Here is an 18354-nt window from a genome sequence, read left to right as displayed (position 1 = left end):
TCAACTCTTTGAACTTTTGGAGTTCTCCACCTGGGATTTTTCATCATCCAGCTCCAGACCAAAGTTTGTGATGCCTTGTACATTATTGACATGTGGTTTGGTCTGTATATGGAAGAGGGAAGCTATTGGTGGGCTGAGGAGGTCCTGATCCAGATCAGCTGGATTCTGGAAACCTGTGAAGAAGCTCACCACAACTCCTACCAACATTGTCAGGATGCATCCAATTGCACTGTACCATAAATAACTGATCTAGAATGAAGGAAGTAACACTTTGAAGGTATTTCTTCTTCTTCAAATTAAAATTTTAAGAAAGATAATATTTAAAGGATACTTAAGACTAATATAATACCTTGTATATTGAAGAAGCTTCATCATGAATGCTATCTAAGTGGCTGGTGGTGATGTCTGTGGTATTAATGCAAGGACAGGCATTGATTGATACTGGTTTGCTGTCCAAATGAATCTGTCCATTGAAAGCAGCGACTTGAGCCCCCAAACCAATCCAAAGGATAATTACTAAACTGGTGATGGCACCTGTGATTGCACCTTTGGCGTTCGCCCATGGAATGAACATTCCCAAAGAGAATAATCCTAGAGTGATGCCTCCAACCATGCCATTGAATGATAATGCAACCTGCAAGGTTAATTTACAATCACTGTGCACTCTAACTTGAACAACAAATGAAATAAATGTAGAAAGAAATAGTTAATTTCTGTAATTTTTATTAAAAGGAAATAATGTAATTTGTAGTGAAAAGATAAATGAAGAAAGGTCCTGTGAAGAAAATAGTACCTGAAGAACGCTTCCAAGACGTTCCACGACGAAAACCAGGGCAAAACTAAGAGCACCAAAGAAGATACTAATCCACCTAGCATAAATGGCACCCTTCCTGGCTGGCATTTCAATCTTAAACAACCCCTGGAAAATATCTTCGCAAGTTATTGCTGCCAGTGAGTTCAGAGCACTTGCCACAGTTCTAAAAATATTTTTAAAAACATTATTCTTCACTTTGGAGGCTTGAAATAAAGACAAAGAAACGTTACTTTTACAATTATTCTTGAATTAAGAAGAGAAATTGAGAAAAATTGAGGTACATACCCCAAGGAAGCAGCAAAGATTCCAGCAACAAAGAAACCAGGCATTCCCTTGAGATTACCCATGAAGTTCATCACGTACAGCGGCAACAGTTGGTCCTGGCCGGTTATGTAGCCAGCCTGAAGTGGATCACAGTCTTTGTAAGTGGCGTAGAGCACCATACCGGTCAAAAAGTTCACGGTGTATATGATGATCATACCAAAAGCAGACACCCACAATGCTCTGTAATAAAAATTGAGAAATAAAATAGATTATAGAACTGAAGAAATGTGTTTGAAGATTTTCAAAGTTGATTTTCTTTAAGGTACCCACGTTCTGACTTGACCAATATTCTCAACACTGAGGTATTTTTGGACGGAAGCCTGATTGCTGCAGAACATGGTGGTCCAGTAGATGGTTCCACCAATAACCACGCTCCAGAAGCTATGACGGACCGTTGGATTAGGGTCCATATTGAAGAATTCCATTCTTCCGGATTGTTCGTTGGTCCGCCAGACAGGGGAGAGTCCTCCTTCCCAAGTTATGCCGTATCCGACAATTAGGAAGAGGGAGCCAAGGAGCACCACTGCTTGGAATGTATCCGTCATTATGACGGCCTTCATTCCACCCTGAAATGAGCAAAAAAGGGGAAAAATGAAAGACTAAAGAGAAGAAAATGGGAATTTCAAGGGGACAAAGTGAAAATCCTCGGGAGAAAAATATGAAAGCTATATAAAAAGAAAATGAGAGATTCATTTTAATAGAAAATGAAGACCCTTAAAAGAAGAAAATGAGAGTTTCTTTTTTTTTTTCAAAATGCAAGTTTTGAGGAAAGTAATGAAATAAATATAAAAATACTAATATATCTGTTTAAATAAATTGAAAAGAAAAATACAAACCTGTGAGGCGTAGAAAATACATACTACGTAGACTAGAGTGACAGCTATATAAGTATTCAAGCCTGTGACTGTAAGAGGAGACGGCACATTAATAAAAGTAGGAGACGCTGATTAATTGACTCGAGTCGCGTTTCACTGATACTCACCATGACTTAAAGCTAACGCCGGTGCGTACACAGCTACGGATGTGTACAGAATCATTTGTAGCATGTAGAGCCCGCCGGCGAGCAGTCTGCAGTGGCGATTGAAACGAAGATTCAGATACTCGTAGCTTGAGGTCAACCTGAGCTTCATATAAACAGGCAGGTACAGGCACGAGGTAATAGGCACGACGAGAATAAAAGCCAGACAGGTCATCCAAAACTGTGTACCCTACGAATTTGTCAAAAAATCTTCCAATTTAGATAACTATACTTTGATAAAATGAGAACTTTAAAATGGAGATATCACTCAGAATAATTAAGAAAGATTTAAAAGTTATTAAAAATGAATAATATCAAAGAAGGAAAGGAAGAAATATACATAAATGTTATTACACATATATTACATGTATATTATACATAAATATTAATAAATAACTACTAAAAAATGAAAGAAGAAATGGAAAAATGCAGAAAGGATGAAGAAGAAATAAAATACTGTAAAATGGAGGGAAGAAATAGAAATATCCTAAAAAACAAAAGAAAGAAATAGTCAAAATTTGTATACGTTAAATCATCAAGTCGAAACGACTGTCGTTTCTTCTTCTACACACTCTGGTGGTCTTCCAATTGTTATAAGCAATATATTAATTAAAAAGTCACTCAAAATACTTCAATAGTTTATGAGATACACTCAGAAGAGATACATACCTGTTCGTACATCTCCGCAGGATTGCCCAAAAGCTCGATGGCGGTGATAAAACTAGCAGCCAGTGACATCGCCATGGGGAATGTTCCCATGCTTGAGCCACCGAGCAGGAAGTCCTGGCTGGTTTCCTGTTTCTTGGCGAAGAAACCGTAGAATGTGCCGATCAGGCATGAAATAACCAACATTGTAGCCAGCACCGTGTAGTCAGCCCACGAGAAGTAATGCAGGAGTACAGGATGTTTCTCCATGCATTTTTCGTCCACATATTCGGATGGCCGCTGTTCCGCCGAAGAAACGGCCAAAAAGAAGAACAGCAGTGGAAGGTGCAACCTCATTTTTCAAAAACTTGAACAGAAATGACAAAATTGTCCCATAAATACTTCTTGCTAATTTTCTTCCCGGAGAAATGAAAAATCATCTCATATCTCTTCTTTTTATTTTTCAACATATTTGGCAAGCTCGTTATACTTTTATACATTTCTTCTTTTAGTTTTCTTTCGTCTGAAAATTGTACATCTTAATATATTTCCTCTTTTAGTTTCTTTTTTTAGCCGTAAAATTGTATGTTTTTATATATTTATTAGTCCGGAAGAAAATTTTTATGGAAGTTTTTATAGTCGTAAAAAGTTTTAAAACTGCTTTAAAAGCTTGAGGATTATCAAAAAACGATAGATAGGTATCAATAGTAAAGATGCAGGAAGTATCATGGTCAGTGTAATTGAGTAGAACTTCATTGTACTTGGCATTCAGTGGCCTTGAGCACCGTTAGTCGGTATTCCATCAACTATCCCCCTATACATCTAGAATCACGTGAAAGGCACACATCTGATCGACACTTCGATATGATCCATATTGATCCCTATTACGCGTTTCGGTTTTAGTTTCACTTTACATAACTTCTGTATCATCTTCTGCTTGATTTTACATGACATCGATATCGAAATTCATCAGTGATGTATTTTTACCTTATGATATCAAATGTTTGAGGAAAAAATCATCGATTTATTTTGCTTGCTGAATTATTGACTTTCCATTTCTTATAAAATTAACATTCTATTTTCTTATCTGTAATTGAATTATCGAGGACTTAATATTTTAATGAAATCTAATTTCACAAGACCAGTATATCCTGGTATAAATTCTTATTCTAGAAGAGTATTATTCCTTGTACAATAACATAGTATTAAAATATATAAAATATAGCTTTTTTTTCAACCCTTAGGTGCCTGAACGAGCACTGGAGCTCACTCACACTTTTGACCCTTTAAATTTTTAATTAATCTGTATACAACTATATAACTAAGCACAGCGGTTTTTTTTCTTCTTTTGCAAGTTATTGACTCCTAAATGAAAGTCAAGGACAAATTACTCATGTTTCAAAGGGTTAATACAACTTTTCAAAAGTCTAAAAATACATTGTGACACACCATTGTATCCAAACATACTAAAACCATCATGGTTGTGCCAGTTAATCTTTTCAGTATGTTCACATAGACGCATTAGTTCACTGTTTCTTTCTTACATAATCAAAGTGTAATGCACTATGCTCAGCCGCTGGCTCTGTGGTGATGCGATTATTAAGCGTATCTTGCCCCGCCATTGGGTGTAATTGTTTAGAAGGATTTGCACCGTCGTTGTGGCTATTAACACTGACGTTCGATCATCATTAAGAAATCTGGTTGTTTCTGGCTAGAACTAGTTAATTCAAAGGCGAACAAGGATACAGTTTGTGTAAACTGGCGTGAAAGATCTAACAAGATAAGGGAGACCTCCTCCCGAGATGTATTGAAATTAACACAAATTCTATGCATATCAACTTGTCTGACTAGTTTTCTGCCATTATGAAATACTATCTGAGGAGTTTCTCAACTTTTCTCCGAAAAGTGATTCAAATTGATTCAATGAAAAAATTGAATATTTTAATAAAAAAAAATTGAAAGTTTGAAGATTAGCTTGAATTTTTCAATTGACAATTGTGAATTTTTTCAGGTTTCCTACGAGAGAAGAAGCAATCAGCTGGAAATTCAAATTAAGATGTTGCAACATAACTTCTAGATTCAAAGAACTTTTTACTTGATGCAAAGGCATCCGGCATCAATGAATTTGGTAAACATTTTTATTATCCATATCAATGATACTTCGTTGTCATTAGGTCTGGTTGCTTCTGGTTGAAACCGGTTTCGTCAAATCAAATCTTTATATTAGAAGAAGCTGGTGGTGGAAACCTGACAAAAATGCTAATTTTACCCATTAGACACTTCTCTAACAAATATCTTATACCAGATTTCCTATTTCTTCTTCCTCTGCCACGTGTAATAATAAATATCTCGAAATAATAAAAATGATTTTTATCAATTTGTAGGAAAAAGAAATTATAATGTGACATTCAAGATGAAAAGTTAACGTGTATATATGCTGGAAAATGATTTTTCAAAATGAAAGAATTGTCTAGCTAATTAAGAGAACCATAAGCGCGCCCCAATAGGGACACTACGACGTAACAGGTTAATACAAAAGCATAGACATGTGGGATTGTCATCAGGATTGAATAGAAAACAATACTCGAATTATGATTGTTACGCACTTGGAATTTGACAGGCAGAACACTGTCTACGTCGCATAATTGCAATGCAGATCAGGGATCCGTGAATATAATTGCTTATTATAGGACAGGTGAATGAATGAATGAAGTAATACAGAGTTATTTATCTGATTTGTATTATATATACAGGATGTTCTTTTACAAAACTGAATATCCTTTCAGAATAATGCTACTGCTTTACTTCAGGACATTAAACTTTCAGAGTCCTTGTGGTTCCAGTTAAATTAAAAGGATTCTCTTTCAATGCTCTTCAGTGAAAACACTGGTACAAACACTTTCCTTTAGCAAGCTTAAAGGAGTACTTTCTAAGAAAATTTGGTCTCTCCAAGAGAAGATATTGTAACAAATCTCTTCTAAAAAAAAAAATTGGTATTTTCAAGGAGAAACATTGTAACAACTACTTAAATACTTATACACAAGACTCTGCAAAATCATAAAATTAAGAGCTTATTTCTTCAATAGAGATATAACTTTAGAAGCTCTTTATAAAAGTCTTAAAATCAGCAACCACCTCCAGATCTTATTCTATGATCTTATATATAATAATCTCAAAGCATTTTCCTTAAAAAGTGTAATCTTTCCAAAGAGAAACTATACCCCAAGTACTGAAAAATCTTCAAGATTAAGGACTTACCTCTTGAAGCACCAATTTCTGGCCAGTCAATGGCAGTCCAGTTTCTTTGTACCAAAGAGGAGGATTAAGAACAGAAGAACAGGAGGAATAATGAAAAAGTGGTCTTAGAAGGTGCTAATAATGTACTATAGTTGGTAAAATAGGTCCAGTCCCTATGTACCAAGGAAGAGGAAGAAGAAAAGAAGAAGAACAGGAAGAATAGTGGGAAAGTTATCCTAGAAGGTGCAAATGGTATCCAATAATTGGTAAAAAGAATCTGATCTCTCTCTACCAAGGAAGAGAAGCAAGAAAAACAAGAAGGAAAATGGAAAAGAAGTCCTAGAAGATGTTAATAGTGTCTTATAGTTGGTAAAAAGGTACGAAACTGCAGCTGAATGATTTTGCTGTTGGTCTTCTTGACGTAACGCATATATGCTTGGATTTTTCAGCAGCCTCTGAATCGAGCCACTCTCTTCAGTGTGTCTCTGATGGGCGCCGGAGTTGGAACAGCCAACTAATTAATTAGGACTCTCGGTTTCACGCGTCCCTTGTTTCGAACGGAGCCGGCGGATTAAGCGAAGAACGATTTCAGACTGTCGTTTTAATTGTCATATGTGCCTATTTATACGAAGCATCCCCTTCCAGAGCAGCGAGTTTCTTCCATTCCGCGGACTTATGGAAACACGGTGGATAATTAGACGCACTAAGAAGATTACGTGCGGCACCCTGGCTTCTAAAGAATTGTAACACTCATGAGGTAGAAATGAGAAATTCTTGAATTTGTCGAGGAAATTAATTAAAGCATAATTGTTTGGTTAAACTGATGATGTATTTGGATTAAAATTGAGAAACAAAATTCATTGAAAAATGTTAAAGGTTACGGCAAAGAATAATTGAGTTAGAAACACCCTAGCATTTAAGAAGAAGAAATTAATATTGAAGAAGTTCATTAAGACTTATTTGTTTGGTTTAATAGATTATGCATTGGAATTAGAATTGAGAAATGAAACTTTTAGTATTTAAGAAGGAGAAATAACGACATAAGATTCTTTGAAATGCTTGGAGTAGTGAAATTAACTTCAGAGGTCACTTTCATGAGCTTTCAATTTTTGTTTTTGAAGGACACTATAACCTTGGTAAATTCTCAATGAGACTCCTTATTTAACTAGAAATGAAACATAAAATAATTAATAATATTGAAAGATAAAATAATTTAAGATGTTTGGAAGTTGGTAACATAATTATTGAACATTTTTGGGTCTCCTTTTTAAGAAAGCCTGAAATCTTGTAAAATCAGTTCTTCAAACTGTTGTAAGCAGTACAGAAACGCACAAGATTCCTCTATTTATTGAAAAGTCACAATGCAAATGAATTTATCATAGGCATAACGAAAATTACATCACAGGTAATTGATGTTTCTTCTTTGACGCAATCCGACGATAAAGATGACTGTCGCAATTCACATTAACTAAGAATTCTTAATTAGGATAGGTGCAGGGAGTGAGAAAAACAGTATACAAGCAAAATATAAAGATGAAAGTGTCAGATAGAAGAAACGAAGAGATGTGACCATAAACAGAGTTCAAGAAGAAACAAAGAAAGTTCTAATTAATAAAATCACACTGAAGATTATTAAAATAATTATTTTTACTTTTTTTTCTTCAGCTTACATTTTCCATTATTTCTTGCATCAGAACCCACATAAATCAACTTCTACTCGAAGACATTTTTCGAAGAATACCGGGAGACCCCAGGAACAGTGGCACGAACAAACTCGCGGCCGAATGGTATTCGCGATAAAGGGGGCTGATAAACTAACACTCCTCGCGCTATTAGCGGAAGATTGGAACATGAAAAATCGACCACGAACCGGAGTATACATGAAAACCGTGTTCACAGTCAGTCGGAACAGGTTCCAACCGGTTTCTATATACAGGGTTGTGAACAAACGATGTTCATCAAAGTTCTACCACTCTTACACCATTATTTAGAGCATTTTTCACATTCCTACTCATTAAATAAGTTTTCCAAACACATAATTCAATAATAAATATCTGGTAACCTTTTGGACTGAATACCAAGTATTTTATTTATTGAATTTATGAACATAAAAGTTATGGGTTTTCCTCAATGAGTCCATCATTTTATTGCATTTCTTAGACTCAACATAGCCATTAAAGAGATTAAAATGTACACAGTTTATAAAACTTTAATATGTGACTTCAGCATAGCAATGAAGAAGTTTCATTGAATTGGTTGAAGGAAATTTCCTTATTGTAGGGTTACATATGGGTTTCTAATGTTATTTTTAAAGAAAAACAATTGCCTAAGCATAGAGAAGATCCATGAAGAACCTCATCAGTTAATTGACCTTGGTAGTGGACACCATAAAGGTATTAAGGAAACATATAGCTCTAGGGAATCATGGACTATTTTTATGAACTATTCTGACAAATTTTTGAAAAATTTAGAATTTCTTTTTGTGATTAACTTTCAATTATCATCTGTTGTAGATAAAATTAAATTGTATATTTGATAAGGCTATAATGTGGCACATACACCTGCACATATATGAAAACTGTGGGAGTGATGCTAAAGAAGTGGGGAGGGCCTGGATCACGCGAGATAATTTGTGACAACATGATTCAATGAAATTCTCTTCCTCTACTGATTATGTTAATTCTATTAGGAATAGTGTGACTCACGATGGGTTAAACCAGTTGTACCGTTCGTTGATGAATGAATACACGCACCTAAATGAAAAAGACAAGTTGCAAATTAAGAATCACCTGATGGGAAAGGATTTTTTTTTAAAACAGCTCTCTACCATTATAATAATTATGCAAAAAATGTTTAAAATTGAATTTTGAAGATATTAAAACTGTATACAGATGAAGTCATATTCTAAATTTTAAAACTGTATTAATAGTCTTCTTCGCAAAAATATTACTACTCACCTTTTCGTCAAATAAATTTTTTCTTTCAAAAACAGTAAAATAACACCTCAATTTTGCATTCAAGTATCTCATAAATTCCATATACCACTTACACACACACACTTTAGAAAAACTTCTTTTTGAATACTATCATTGGTCTCTACTTTCACCTTGGTCTAAATTAATTCAAATTTTTAATTTTCAGAATGCCTGATCGACAATTTTTCACATTTTCATCTGTTTCTTTTCTTTAATTTTGCTAGCATAGTGGTGCAAATTCGAGGTAAAGAAACCGCTGACTTCAAAGTTGAACAGGGGACTCCTGTATACATAAAATCCATGAGGAAGAGAAGGAGACAAAAGAGAGAGGGACAGAGAGAGAGAGAGAAAGAGTCACAACAAAATAAACATAAGCTAGCATTGTAAAGGTGAATATAATACACTGAGAAACTAGTAAAAATTTGCAATTTATTTAATCATAAAGTGAAGAGATTTTTTTTTATTAAAGCCATCAGAATACTAAGCAATTTTTTTTATTTATTGGAACCATATTGGTTCAAAAAATTGTTGAGACACCATTAGGTATTTAAAATCCCAAAATATACATTCCTTCATAACGTGTGCAAATTGTTTATTGCAATACAATTCTCAAACAAAGTCTATGCATATTTATGAGAAACTTTGTGTTCACAGGGGAACTTGTGTATCAAAGGCACAATTTAATTAGTTGTACAGAGTCTTCTAGAGGGCATAGACCAGGAAGACATTCGACACCTAGTTACAGAATAATGTCAGATGGATTTCTTGATGGATTAATTGCCCGTTAAAGGAGCCAACTTGGAAAATGATCGCCGCAGTTTCGCTTGAAAAATAATTAAAAAGAGCCCAGTGGCGATCGAAGCGTGAGCCACAGATAAATTGAAACTGGTTTCAACTGACCACTGGTAGTTTCATCTGGGCTCTTGTTGAGAAGCTCCTCATAAAGCACCTTGGACTGTCCTCTTTCCTCTGTGAATTTCTTTTCAAGTCACTTTATGCGGTAACAAATTTCTTCCAATTTCCTTGTCACAAAAAATTCCTCAGAATTCCTGAAAATTTCCAAAAATGAAACAAAAATGTCCAATTAGTTTTTCATTTCTAAAAATTAGCACTTATATAATTTATTGAATTAAATACCTAAAGAAATTGTAGATGAGACAATTGACAAAAATTTTATCTTATCAAAAACCACAAGCTTTAGCTATCTTTAATCACTCTGCCATCTGTAATTATAAATTCTCATTCATACCACTCGATAGTCGTACGTTTAATTGTAATTACACGAGATAAGCTAGAGAGACTGAAAATAATTGCTGGTATTCTCGACGTCGTTTTCTTTCACACACATATTCTTTTTATTAATCCATGTTACATCATATATGTTCTGTTATATTATATGACTGATACAGGCCTTCCAAAAAAAAGGAACAAAACAACGCAAGGAGATAAGTATAAGTAACTATTGCGTTTATCACACAAATTGACTAACAAATGCTGTAAATAAGAAAATTAATACATTCTTGCTACATTAGTACTTCATAAAATACTATACACTATCACAAGATGCGATGCACTGAATTGTGTACCTGTTCTACTGACTATAATTATTTTCTCTATAGCTGATTCACAGAACGCACACTGTTTCGTGACAAATATGTTAAAAATATATGCTATCATATGCATAACAGACATCGCTCTGGTATCGGTAAATCTTTTAGCGCAACAAGGGATCATTATCTTTTAACATCAACATCAAGAATTTATAACTCAAAACTACACCACCACCTCACAAACCACACCCATAGTCAAACATCTACACCAATAACGAAAACATACATCCATCTCCACATACACTGTTATATTAATAGGAAAATAGTACCACTAATCGAAAAACAGTTTTTCCAGCGACAGAAGCAGATACACGTCAACTTTCGAACAGTGAACACCATTACATTCTGGCACAGTCACATTTTAATAAAATACACACAATATTAAAATAATTAATTCTTTGGGTGCATTATTTCTCAAAGTTCCCGTGCACTACCTAAGTCCCGTATCCCAAGTAAATTCCTTGATTGGTTTGGCTCAAGCAGGGGGACAACGATCGGTTTCGCGACAGCCATATTGCGATCCGTAACAATGCATATCTTTTTTTCTGTTAAGAGTATCGTCAGTGTGCAATAGTAGTCTGCAGTATTTAAAAAGAAACTATAGCTATGTTTATAAAATATAATTTCACAATGCAGTTTGTACAATATTTGTGACATTTGAGAATGATTAAAAACAAATCTAAGTAAATCTTCTTTTTTGTAGTATCATAAAAACTCATATTCCATTACCTTGTTACCATTGATATGTAAAGGAAACAAATTTGTGCAGAGTTGCTTCCGTACTTTCAAAGTATTCTAATTAATCGTAGACGAAATATAAAATGGCAGTTTTGAAAAATGGCAGAGATGGAAGACATTCGCCTAACAACTAAAATATTCTTTTGACACCAAGTAATAAGTAACGCAATTAAGTTATAAGCACTTATAATATAGTGACAATGCTTGAAGCTAACATGTCCAAATATTTTAGGTTTCAGATGAACTGTTTAAACATTAAAAATGTTTCAAAATTACTGTAACAACAAAGAATAACTATAAATTACATGTTTTTAATTTTTTTACATTTTATCAACACATAACAAAATAACAAAGGAAAGAATTAAAATTATTAATATACATATTAACGACAATTCAATCTTCTCCTATGTTTTCTTGGACATGCTACTTTTTCCGAGAAAAAAGACCAAATTCTTTACAAATTTTGTGTCCTATCCAGGCACTTAGACTTACAACATGATATCATACGGAATGCCTAATATATAAAATGCCACTGATTAACAGAAAGCGCGTTAAACTTTGGTAGTGTGAGTCTCCTCCGTGGCCTCTGCATCGTTAATCGTGAAAACGTACTTCCTATGTGCTGCCGCGTCCTTTGGCACCTCGTTCTCATTAATCTCTGTAGTTTGCTCGCGTCTACGACGTATACGTTCACCTACTATAGGAAAATATAGATTAACATCCAGCTCAACCTTTTCTTCTTGGAATATCTGCTTGAAACAGTAGCTAAGCAACAATCCTATCACAAACGTCAACACGAATCCCAGTGGACTGTACCACATGTAGGAGATCCGATATAAATAAAAGTAAGATGAGTCATCTGCTCTCCTAAAGTGAAAAGAAATTCATTTTACATTCCTGGAAAATCATTTTATCAATTATTTTAAGGTTTGATACTTACTGTGTGAATTGTGTTTGCAAAATAGAAATGGTTGCGTTTGGACAGCCACTGTCAGTCATTGGTAGCATTGGTGGACTAGGTCTGGGTTGTCCAAAGGCAATCCAGAATAAAATGACTAAAGATATAAGAGCACCAATTACTGATCCAGTTTCTGTGGCAGTTTCTGTGAGCATTCCAAGGGTAAATAAGCCCAGGAGTGGGCCACCCACTACACCAAATATTGTCAAACCAGCCTGCAAACGTCGCAAATAAAATTCACTTGATTAAGATGACAAAAATATTTTCTATTTTACAATCGGTAAAGAAGGTACCTGCAAAACGCCACCCAAAAATTGCGCCAAAAACGCAAGAGCAATGCAGAGCACTCCATAGATAAAAGCAAGCAATTTGACAAGAGTTGCCGAAACCGACAGAGAGAATTCCCTACCAAGGCATTTCTTATAAGCAGGTTTCATATAGTCCTCTAACGTTACCGCCGCTAAAGAATTCAAAGCTGCTGAAATAGTGCTGAGGCCAGCACTAAAAATGCCTAAGCAAGAAACATGAAAATAAGATCTCACGTGTTACAATCATGTGTATAAAATCCACCTTAAATCAGTTACTATCACTACCTGCTATAAAAAGACCAGGTAGACCAGGCTTGTCAGACATGGTGTCCATAACATATAATGGCATGAGCATATCGGAGGACGTTATTCTTTTCCGAAGCAACGGATCACATTTATAGTATTTGCTATATATTGCTAATCCTGAAAAACACGTCGTCACTGAAAGTATTGATAAAATCGGCCATGCCAACCAGAGTGCTTTCTGCGACGCTTTTATATCTCTAAAAATATTATATAAATTAATAACACATTTTTCTCTGTATGTTATAAAACTTACTTTACAGTTAGCAAACGCTGAACTTGAACTTGATTTACACCATACAGTGAAAGGTATGTACATAAACCTCCTATAATGAGTGACCACCAAGTGTGTCGTACAGTGGGATCTGGAGAAATGCTGTAGAAATACAAAAGTACTTTACAGTTAATTCTTCCAAATTGAAATTCATTTTTACACATGATTTTTACACCTAACCTATCAAATTGAATTCGATCTCCTTCCTCTGCTATGTGCCATATTTCTTCTAAACTTCCAGCTTCATTGGCAGCTATAACGATAATAATAAAAACGGAAACGAACATAAGCAGCCCTTGGAATACATCTGTTATCAGGACAGCTTTAATGCCTCCTATGCTAGAATAAAAGGCACAAACAAGCCCAATGATAATAATACTGCCAGTTTTAGAGATCCCTGTTGTTGCTTCCAGTGCTAAGGCAGGAGCATAAAGTACAACACCTGAATACAAAAGTAGCTGTAGCCAATATACAAAACTAGCCATCATCCTGGCTCTTACACCAAAACGTTTCTCTAAGTACTAAAAGAAGAGAAGTGAAAATTAGATACATGGTTTTATGTCACTATCTTAATCAAATTTAATATACCAACCTCATAAGCACTTGTTGCTTGAAGTTTAAAAAATACTGGTAAATATCCATAACAAACAAGGGGAGTACCTATGAGGTACGACAAATTAATTACTACAAACTGTGTTCCATATGTGTAATTTTCTGCAGAAACTCCTAACAGTGTAATAGCAGACATGAAAGATACTACAAGTGCAACACCTACAGGTGCAATGCTCATGGATCTGCTGGCAATGAAATATTCCTGTTAAAAATAAAATCTGTTAAACTTAAGATAAATTTCCTGTTTTTCTTTTTTAAGAATTGTATACATACCTCCACCGTCTTTTGACGCCCACCACTGAATCTATAGTAGATACCTATACCTATGCTGATACATAGTGTAGCTGCTATAACCAGATAATCCTCCCATTGTAATATACCTATTTCTTCCATACTATTGTTCTATTAATACAAAACAGAAACAATTTGTTAATTATAAATATCCTTACAGATATGTCACCTAATACTTCAATGCTACTTCCATTAAAGTACTCAAAGTATACTTGAAAGATGTTCTAGTATTGTGAACTTCAAGTTAACAAAGATGTACTGAGCTAATCTGTTAAATCTCCTTTATTGAGCCTCCTATCTTTATGGTATACATGAAGCAATATTTGCTAATGTTATTTACTAAAAACATTACTAGTGAATAGATTGCTTTCAGACCTTATAATTAACAGTGATATAAAAAAATTCATATTATCTACATATAAATGAAGAGAATCAATCAATCTGTAACACTGATAAAATCATTCGAATACAACAATGAATACAGGGATCAAAAAACCATTTTTTCTCAACTATTGAATGAAAAATGCATACGATTTATGTACCGTGGCATAATTGTATACAATATGGTACAATGACTTTTATTGCAGACTCATTTCCCAACATTCGATACAGTAAATCGGGACCGTATATTCGATCGTTTAAGTTACCATCGTTACGCCTTATCAACCGCGTTAAATCTCGCGATTATTGAGTGAATTATTGAGTGATATTTAAGTGAATTATGAGGAAAAAGTCACTAAAGTCAATCTGAAATAATTATTTATGAGGGACTGGTCTTGTCAACAATGATCCACGGCGTCATCGAACACGTTGCAAACTTACCGGGAGCGTTGCGACGTTGTTCACCGATTCAAATGGTATAATGGTTGAATACGATCCATCGTCGTAGCTTTGACCCTTCCTAAACGTCTTTAATGGCTTTCAACAAACCGTGTATTTCTTGTAAGAAAACATCGAGCACGAGGACACGTGGGGAGAGGGTAAGCAAGCGCAAGCAACGATCAAGCTAACACGTGTGTCAATCATGGTATTTTAATTAATACTTTCATGGTATTTTAATATTTTATAATTTGAAACTCTTATAAGAATGATTTGGAAATCATACTCGCGGGATTTTATGAGAATTCTTTTTGGAAAATTTCGATTCATGATTAGGGAATCACGAGAACCATTTTGCCTTCGTTAATCAGATTCCTGATGTTTACACAGTGTCTTAGGTTAAAGATTTGTCGAGGAGTCTGTAAGTATCGTGAGAAAAACTGAATGTCGATATTTAATAGTGATAATTAACGATATATGTACGTTATTTTTTTTTTTTATTAATAGCGAAACTATACGTTCAATTTTTTGTTAAGCAATAGAATTAATATCAAGACGATTCAAAAGTGGTGTGTTGAGAATCACTGCGTGCCACTTTTGAATTACCATGCTCACGTAACCAAGGCAAAGGTAAAAAGAATTTAAATGGTCAATTTTGATCGAAATAAGTGCATTTGTTTAACATAGTTAGTTATTTTATTATCTGTTGCATAACCATCGCAACCGGTAATTAGAATTTATGTTCTCAATATCTTCCTTGGGTTACTTTATCACACGATAAGATGATTATACATATATTAATGTTATGCAAAAATTATGTAATGTGGAATCAATATTGTATTTCTAAAAATCATTTACCTTGAATGATACTAACTAATTAAATACAAAACTCAATAAATTCAATGCCTTAAAAATATCAATAAGTTTATCTGTATGTGTAATTTATCTTTGCGTGTTGTAAGAAATTTTTTAAATGTACTATATATTTAGATACTATCAGTTATCGAACGCAATTTATTATCTCTTAGTACTTTTGACTGAAAATAAAACATTTTTAAACATATTATAGATTATTTCCAGACAAATGATTAATAACGTACGACTAATTAACAATCGCAGCACTTTATCTAATCGTTTAAAAATGTGAATTCACTTTGGAAATTGCTTAATAACTGATAGTAGAGACATTCGTAATACGACTTGAAATAAATAACAGAAATTTATTGATAAATTGGTTGGAATCCATATATTACAATTGAGGTATTTCCATGATGGCAGGATTAACAAAACCCGCTTTCACTGTTTTGCGAATTGCCACAGGATTTATCGAGATTTCACTTCGATAACTATTGACCTCTTGCGATTTGATGCATCGATTTGTTTGAAATGGCGGATTGCAGTGAAAAATGTGTGGAAGATTGTTCATTCGATTATAGTGAGGGTAAACAAAAAGGCGTCTGTCTAATCAAAGAAGAGTAAGTAAATGTTATTATATGTACACAAACTATTTATTTCTTCAATAATTAAAAAAAATATTTTAATTTTACTGTAAATTTGAAATTATTGCAGGTATATCATAGGAGATCATGTAAGGCTTCTAAGCGAAAAATGTTTAACAGAAACTGATAAACAAAAAGTTTCAACTAATCCAACTAACTTAAATGAAGAGGCTTCTTCTGTGGATGAACCACCATCCAAAAAGTTTAAAAATGATGATAAGAAGGAAAAGCTTAGAGGACAGAATAAAGCAAGGCCACCACCATTTAAGACACAGCGTGAACAAAACCTATGTCCTTGGATTGCGGATCAAACAGTGGGAGAGCCTGAAAAAAAATGTGATAACAAAAGATGCACTTTTTTGCATGATAGAATTGAATATTTGAAAATCAAACCAGATGACATTATAGATGAATGTTATCTTTTTAATCTCATTGGCAGGTGCCCAAGGGGTACTGCCTGCAGAATGGGCTCTAAACATTTAACAGCAGATGGTTTAAACATTATTGATAAAGAAAAAGTGGAGGAATTTCAAAAGAGGCCACCTTCCATGAAGAATTATTTGACAAAAGACATTCAGACTCAACTAAGGAAGCACAAGTATAATTTCTCTAAGGCAGAAAAAGTTGTTAAATTGAATGAACCATCTAGAAAAAAATCAGTAATTGAAAATACTAAAAGAACTGAACAGTCCATGAATGAAGATAAATTACAAGTGAAAAATGGTTCAACTGTGGACTCTTCTGTTACTGAGTCTAAAACTGAGGTTTCTGAGAGTTTAAATGTAAAGCAGAAAATTGGACCAGTGGATGATTATGATTTAATCAAATGTAGGAGTTCAGAAAAAAAGAGAATAGACTGGAAAAATAAGATTTTATTAAGTCCATTGACAACAGTGGGTAATTTGCCATTTAGGAGGATTTGCAAAGAATATGGAGCTGACTTAACATGTGGAGAGATGGCTCTAGCACCAAGGATATTAAAGGGGGCCCATGAAGAGTGGGCACTGGTGAAAAGACACGAATCTGAAGACATCTTTGGTGTACAGCTCTGTGGTAACAATCCAGGTGTACTAACAAGATGTGCACAATTACTTAATGAAAAAATTAACATTGATTTCATTGACTTGAACCTGGGTTGTCCCATAGATTTAATTTATAGACAAGGTGGTGGCAGTGGTATGCTGAATCGATTGAATGTCTTAGAAACTGTTGTAAAATCTGTTAGTCAAGTTATGGATATACCTTTAACTGTAAAAACTAGGATGGGTGTTTACATAGATAAACCTGTTGCGCATACTTTAATGCCAAAATTCGGCGATTGGGGTGTATCCATGATTACTGTGAGTAAGTTAATTGTATTTTTAAGTTATTGTAAAATCATGAAAAAATATGTTAAAACATACGAACTATTAATTATATATCAATGTAGGTTCATGGAAGATCTCGTGAACAGAGGTATACTAAATTAGCTGATTGGGAATACATAGAAAAATGTGCAAAAGCAGCACATCCTGTACCAGTATTTGGAAATGGTGATATTTTGTCCTTTGATGATTATCAAAGGGTTCGAAATTTATACACTTCTGTGCATGGTGTTACAGTAGGCCGTGGTGCTTTGATAAAACCATGGATATTTACTGAGATAAAGGAAGGAAAATTAATAGATATATCAAGTGGAGAAAGATTTGAAATTTTGAAAAAGTATGCCAATTATGGTCTTGAACACTGGGGTTCAGACACTCGAGGGGTTGAAACAACTAGGAGGTTTATGTTAGAATGGATATCTTTCTTGCATAGGTAAGTTTTAAGTTGTAAAGTATAATTGGAGTTTTATTTTAATACTAAATTTCAATTTTAATTAGATATATTCCTGTTGGAATATTGGAGAGGCCTCCACAAAGGATTAATGAAAGACCTCCATTCTATAGG

At 34.1% G+C, this 18354-nt stretch overlaps 3 protein-coding genes across 3 annotated transcripts; 1 reads left to right on the top strand and 2 right to left on the bottom strand.

Moving 5' to 3' along the window:
* LOC108573216 (sodium-coupled monocarboxylate transporter 1-like) lies at positions 1–6121 on the bottom strand. Its single transcript, XM_017935606.1, has 9 exons — positions 6060–6121; positions 2826–3168; positions 2121–2346; positions 1975–2042; positions 1409–1704; positions 1100–1318; positions 794–977; positions 350–634; positions 1–249 (listed from the first exon to the last, which is right to left on the bottom strand). The coding sequence occupies exons 2-9, from the start codon at positions 3156–3158 to the stop codon at positions 1–3; spliced, it is 1860 nt and encodes a 619-aa protein (XP_017791095.1). The 5' UTR covers positions 3159–3168; positions 6060–6121.
* Positions 6122–11768: 5647 nt separating this feature from the next.
* LOC108573253 (putative sodium-dependent multivitamin transporter) lies at positions 11769–15002 on the bottom strand. The gene is made up of 9 exons (XM_017935646.1): positions 14930–15002; positions 14090–14218; positions 13797–14018; positions 13385–13725; positions 13187–13306; positions 12913–13130; positions 12613–12830; positions 12302–12534; positions 11769–12228 (listed from the first exon to the last, which is right to left on the bottom strand). Exons 2-9 carry the CDS (start codon positions 14207–14209, stop codon positions 11913–11915), a joined length of 1788 nt encoding a protein of 595 aa, XP_017791135.1. The 5' UTR covers positions 14210–14218; positions 14930–15002; the 3' UTR covers positions 11769–11912.
* Positions 15003–16312: 1310 nt separating this feature from the next.
* Positions 16313–18348, top strand: LOC108573317 (tRNA-dihydrouridine(47) synthase [NAD(P)(+)]-like; the record flags this gene model as incomplete). The annotated part of the gene is made up of 4 exons (XM_017935724.1): positions 16313–16401; positions 16496–17765; positions 17855–18222; positions 18288–18348. Coding segments are annotated over exons 1-4 (1788 nt in total), but the record flags the coding sequence as incomplete, so codon positions are not given.
* Positions 18349–18354: the final 6 nt, after the last annotated feature.

This window comes from Habropoda laboriosa, unplaced genomic scaffold (assembly GCF_001263275.1).
Source record: "Habropoda laboriosa isolate 0110345459 unplaced genomic scaffold, ASM126327v1 scaffold134, whole genome shotgun sequence".
Lineage (NCBI taxonomy): Eukaryota > Metazoa > Arthropoda > Insecta > Hymenoptera > Apidae > Habropoda > Habropoda laboriosa.
The sequence above is the reverse complement of the archived record's forward strand: the minus strand, read 5'-3'. Positions and strand labels throughout refer to the sequence as shown.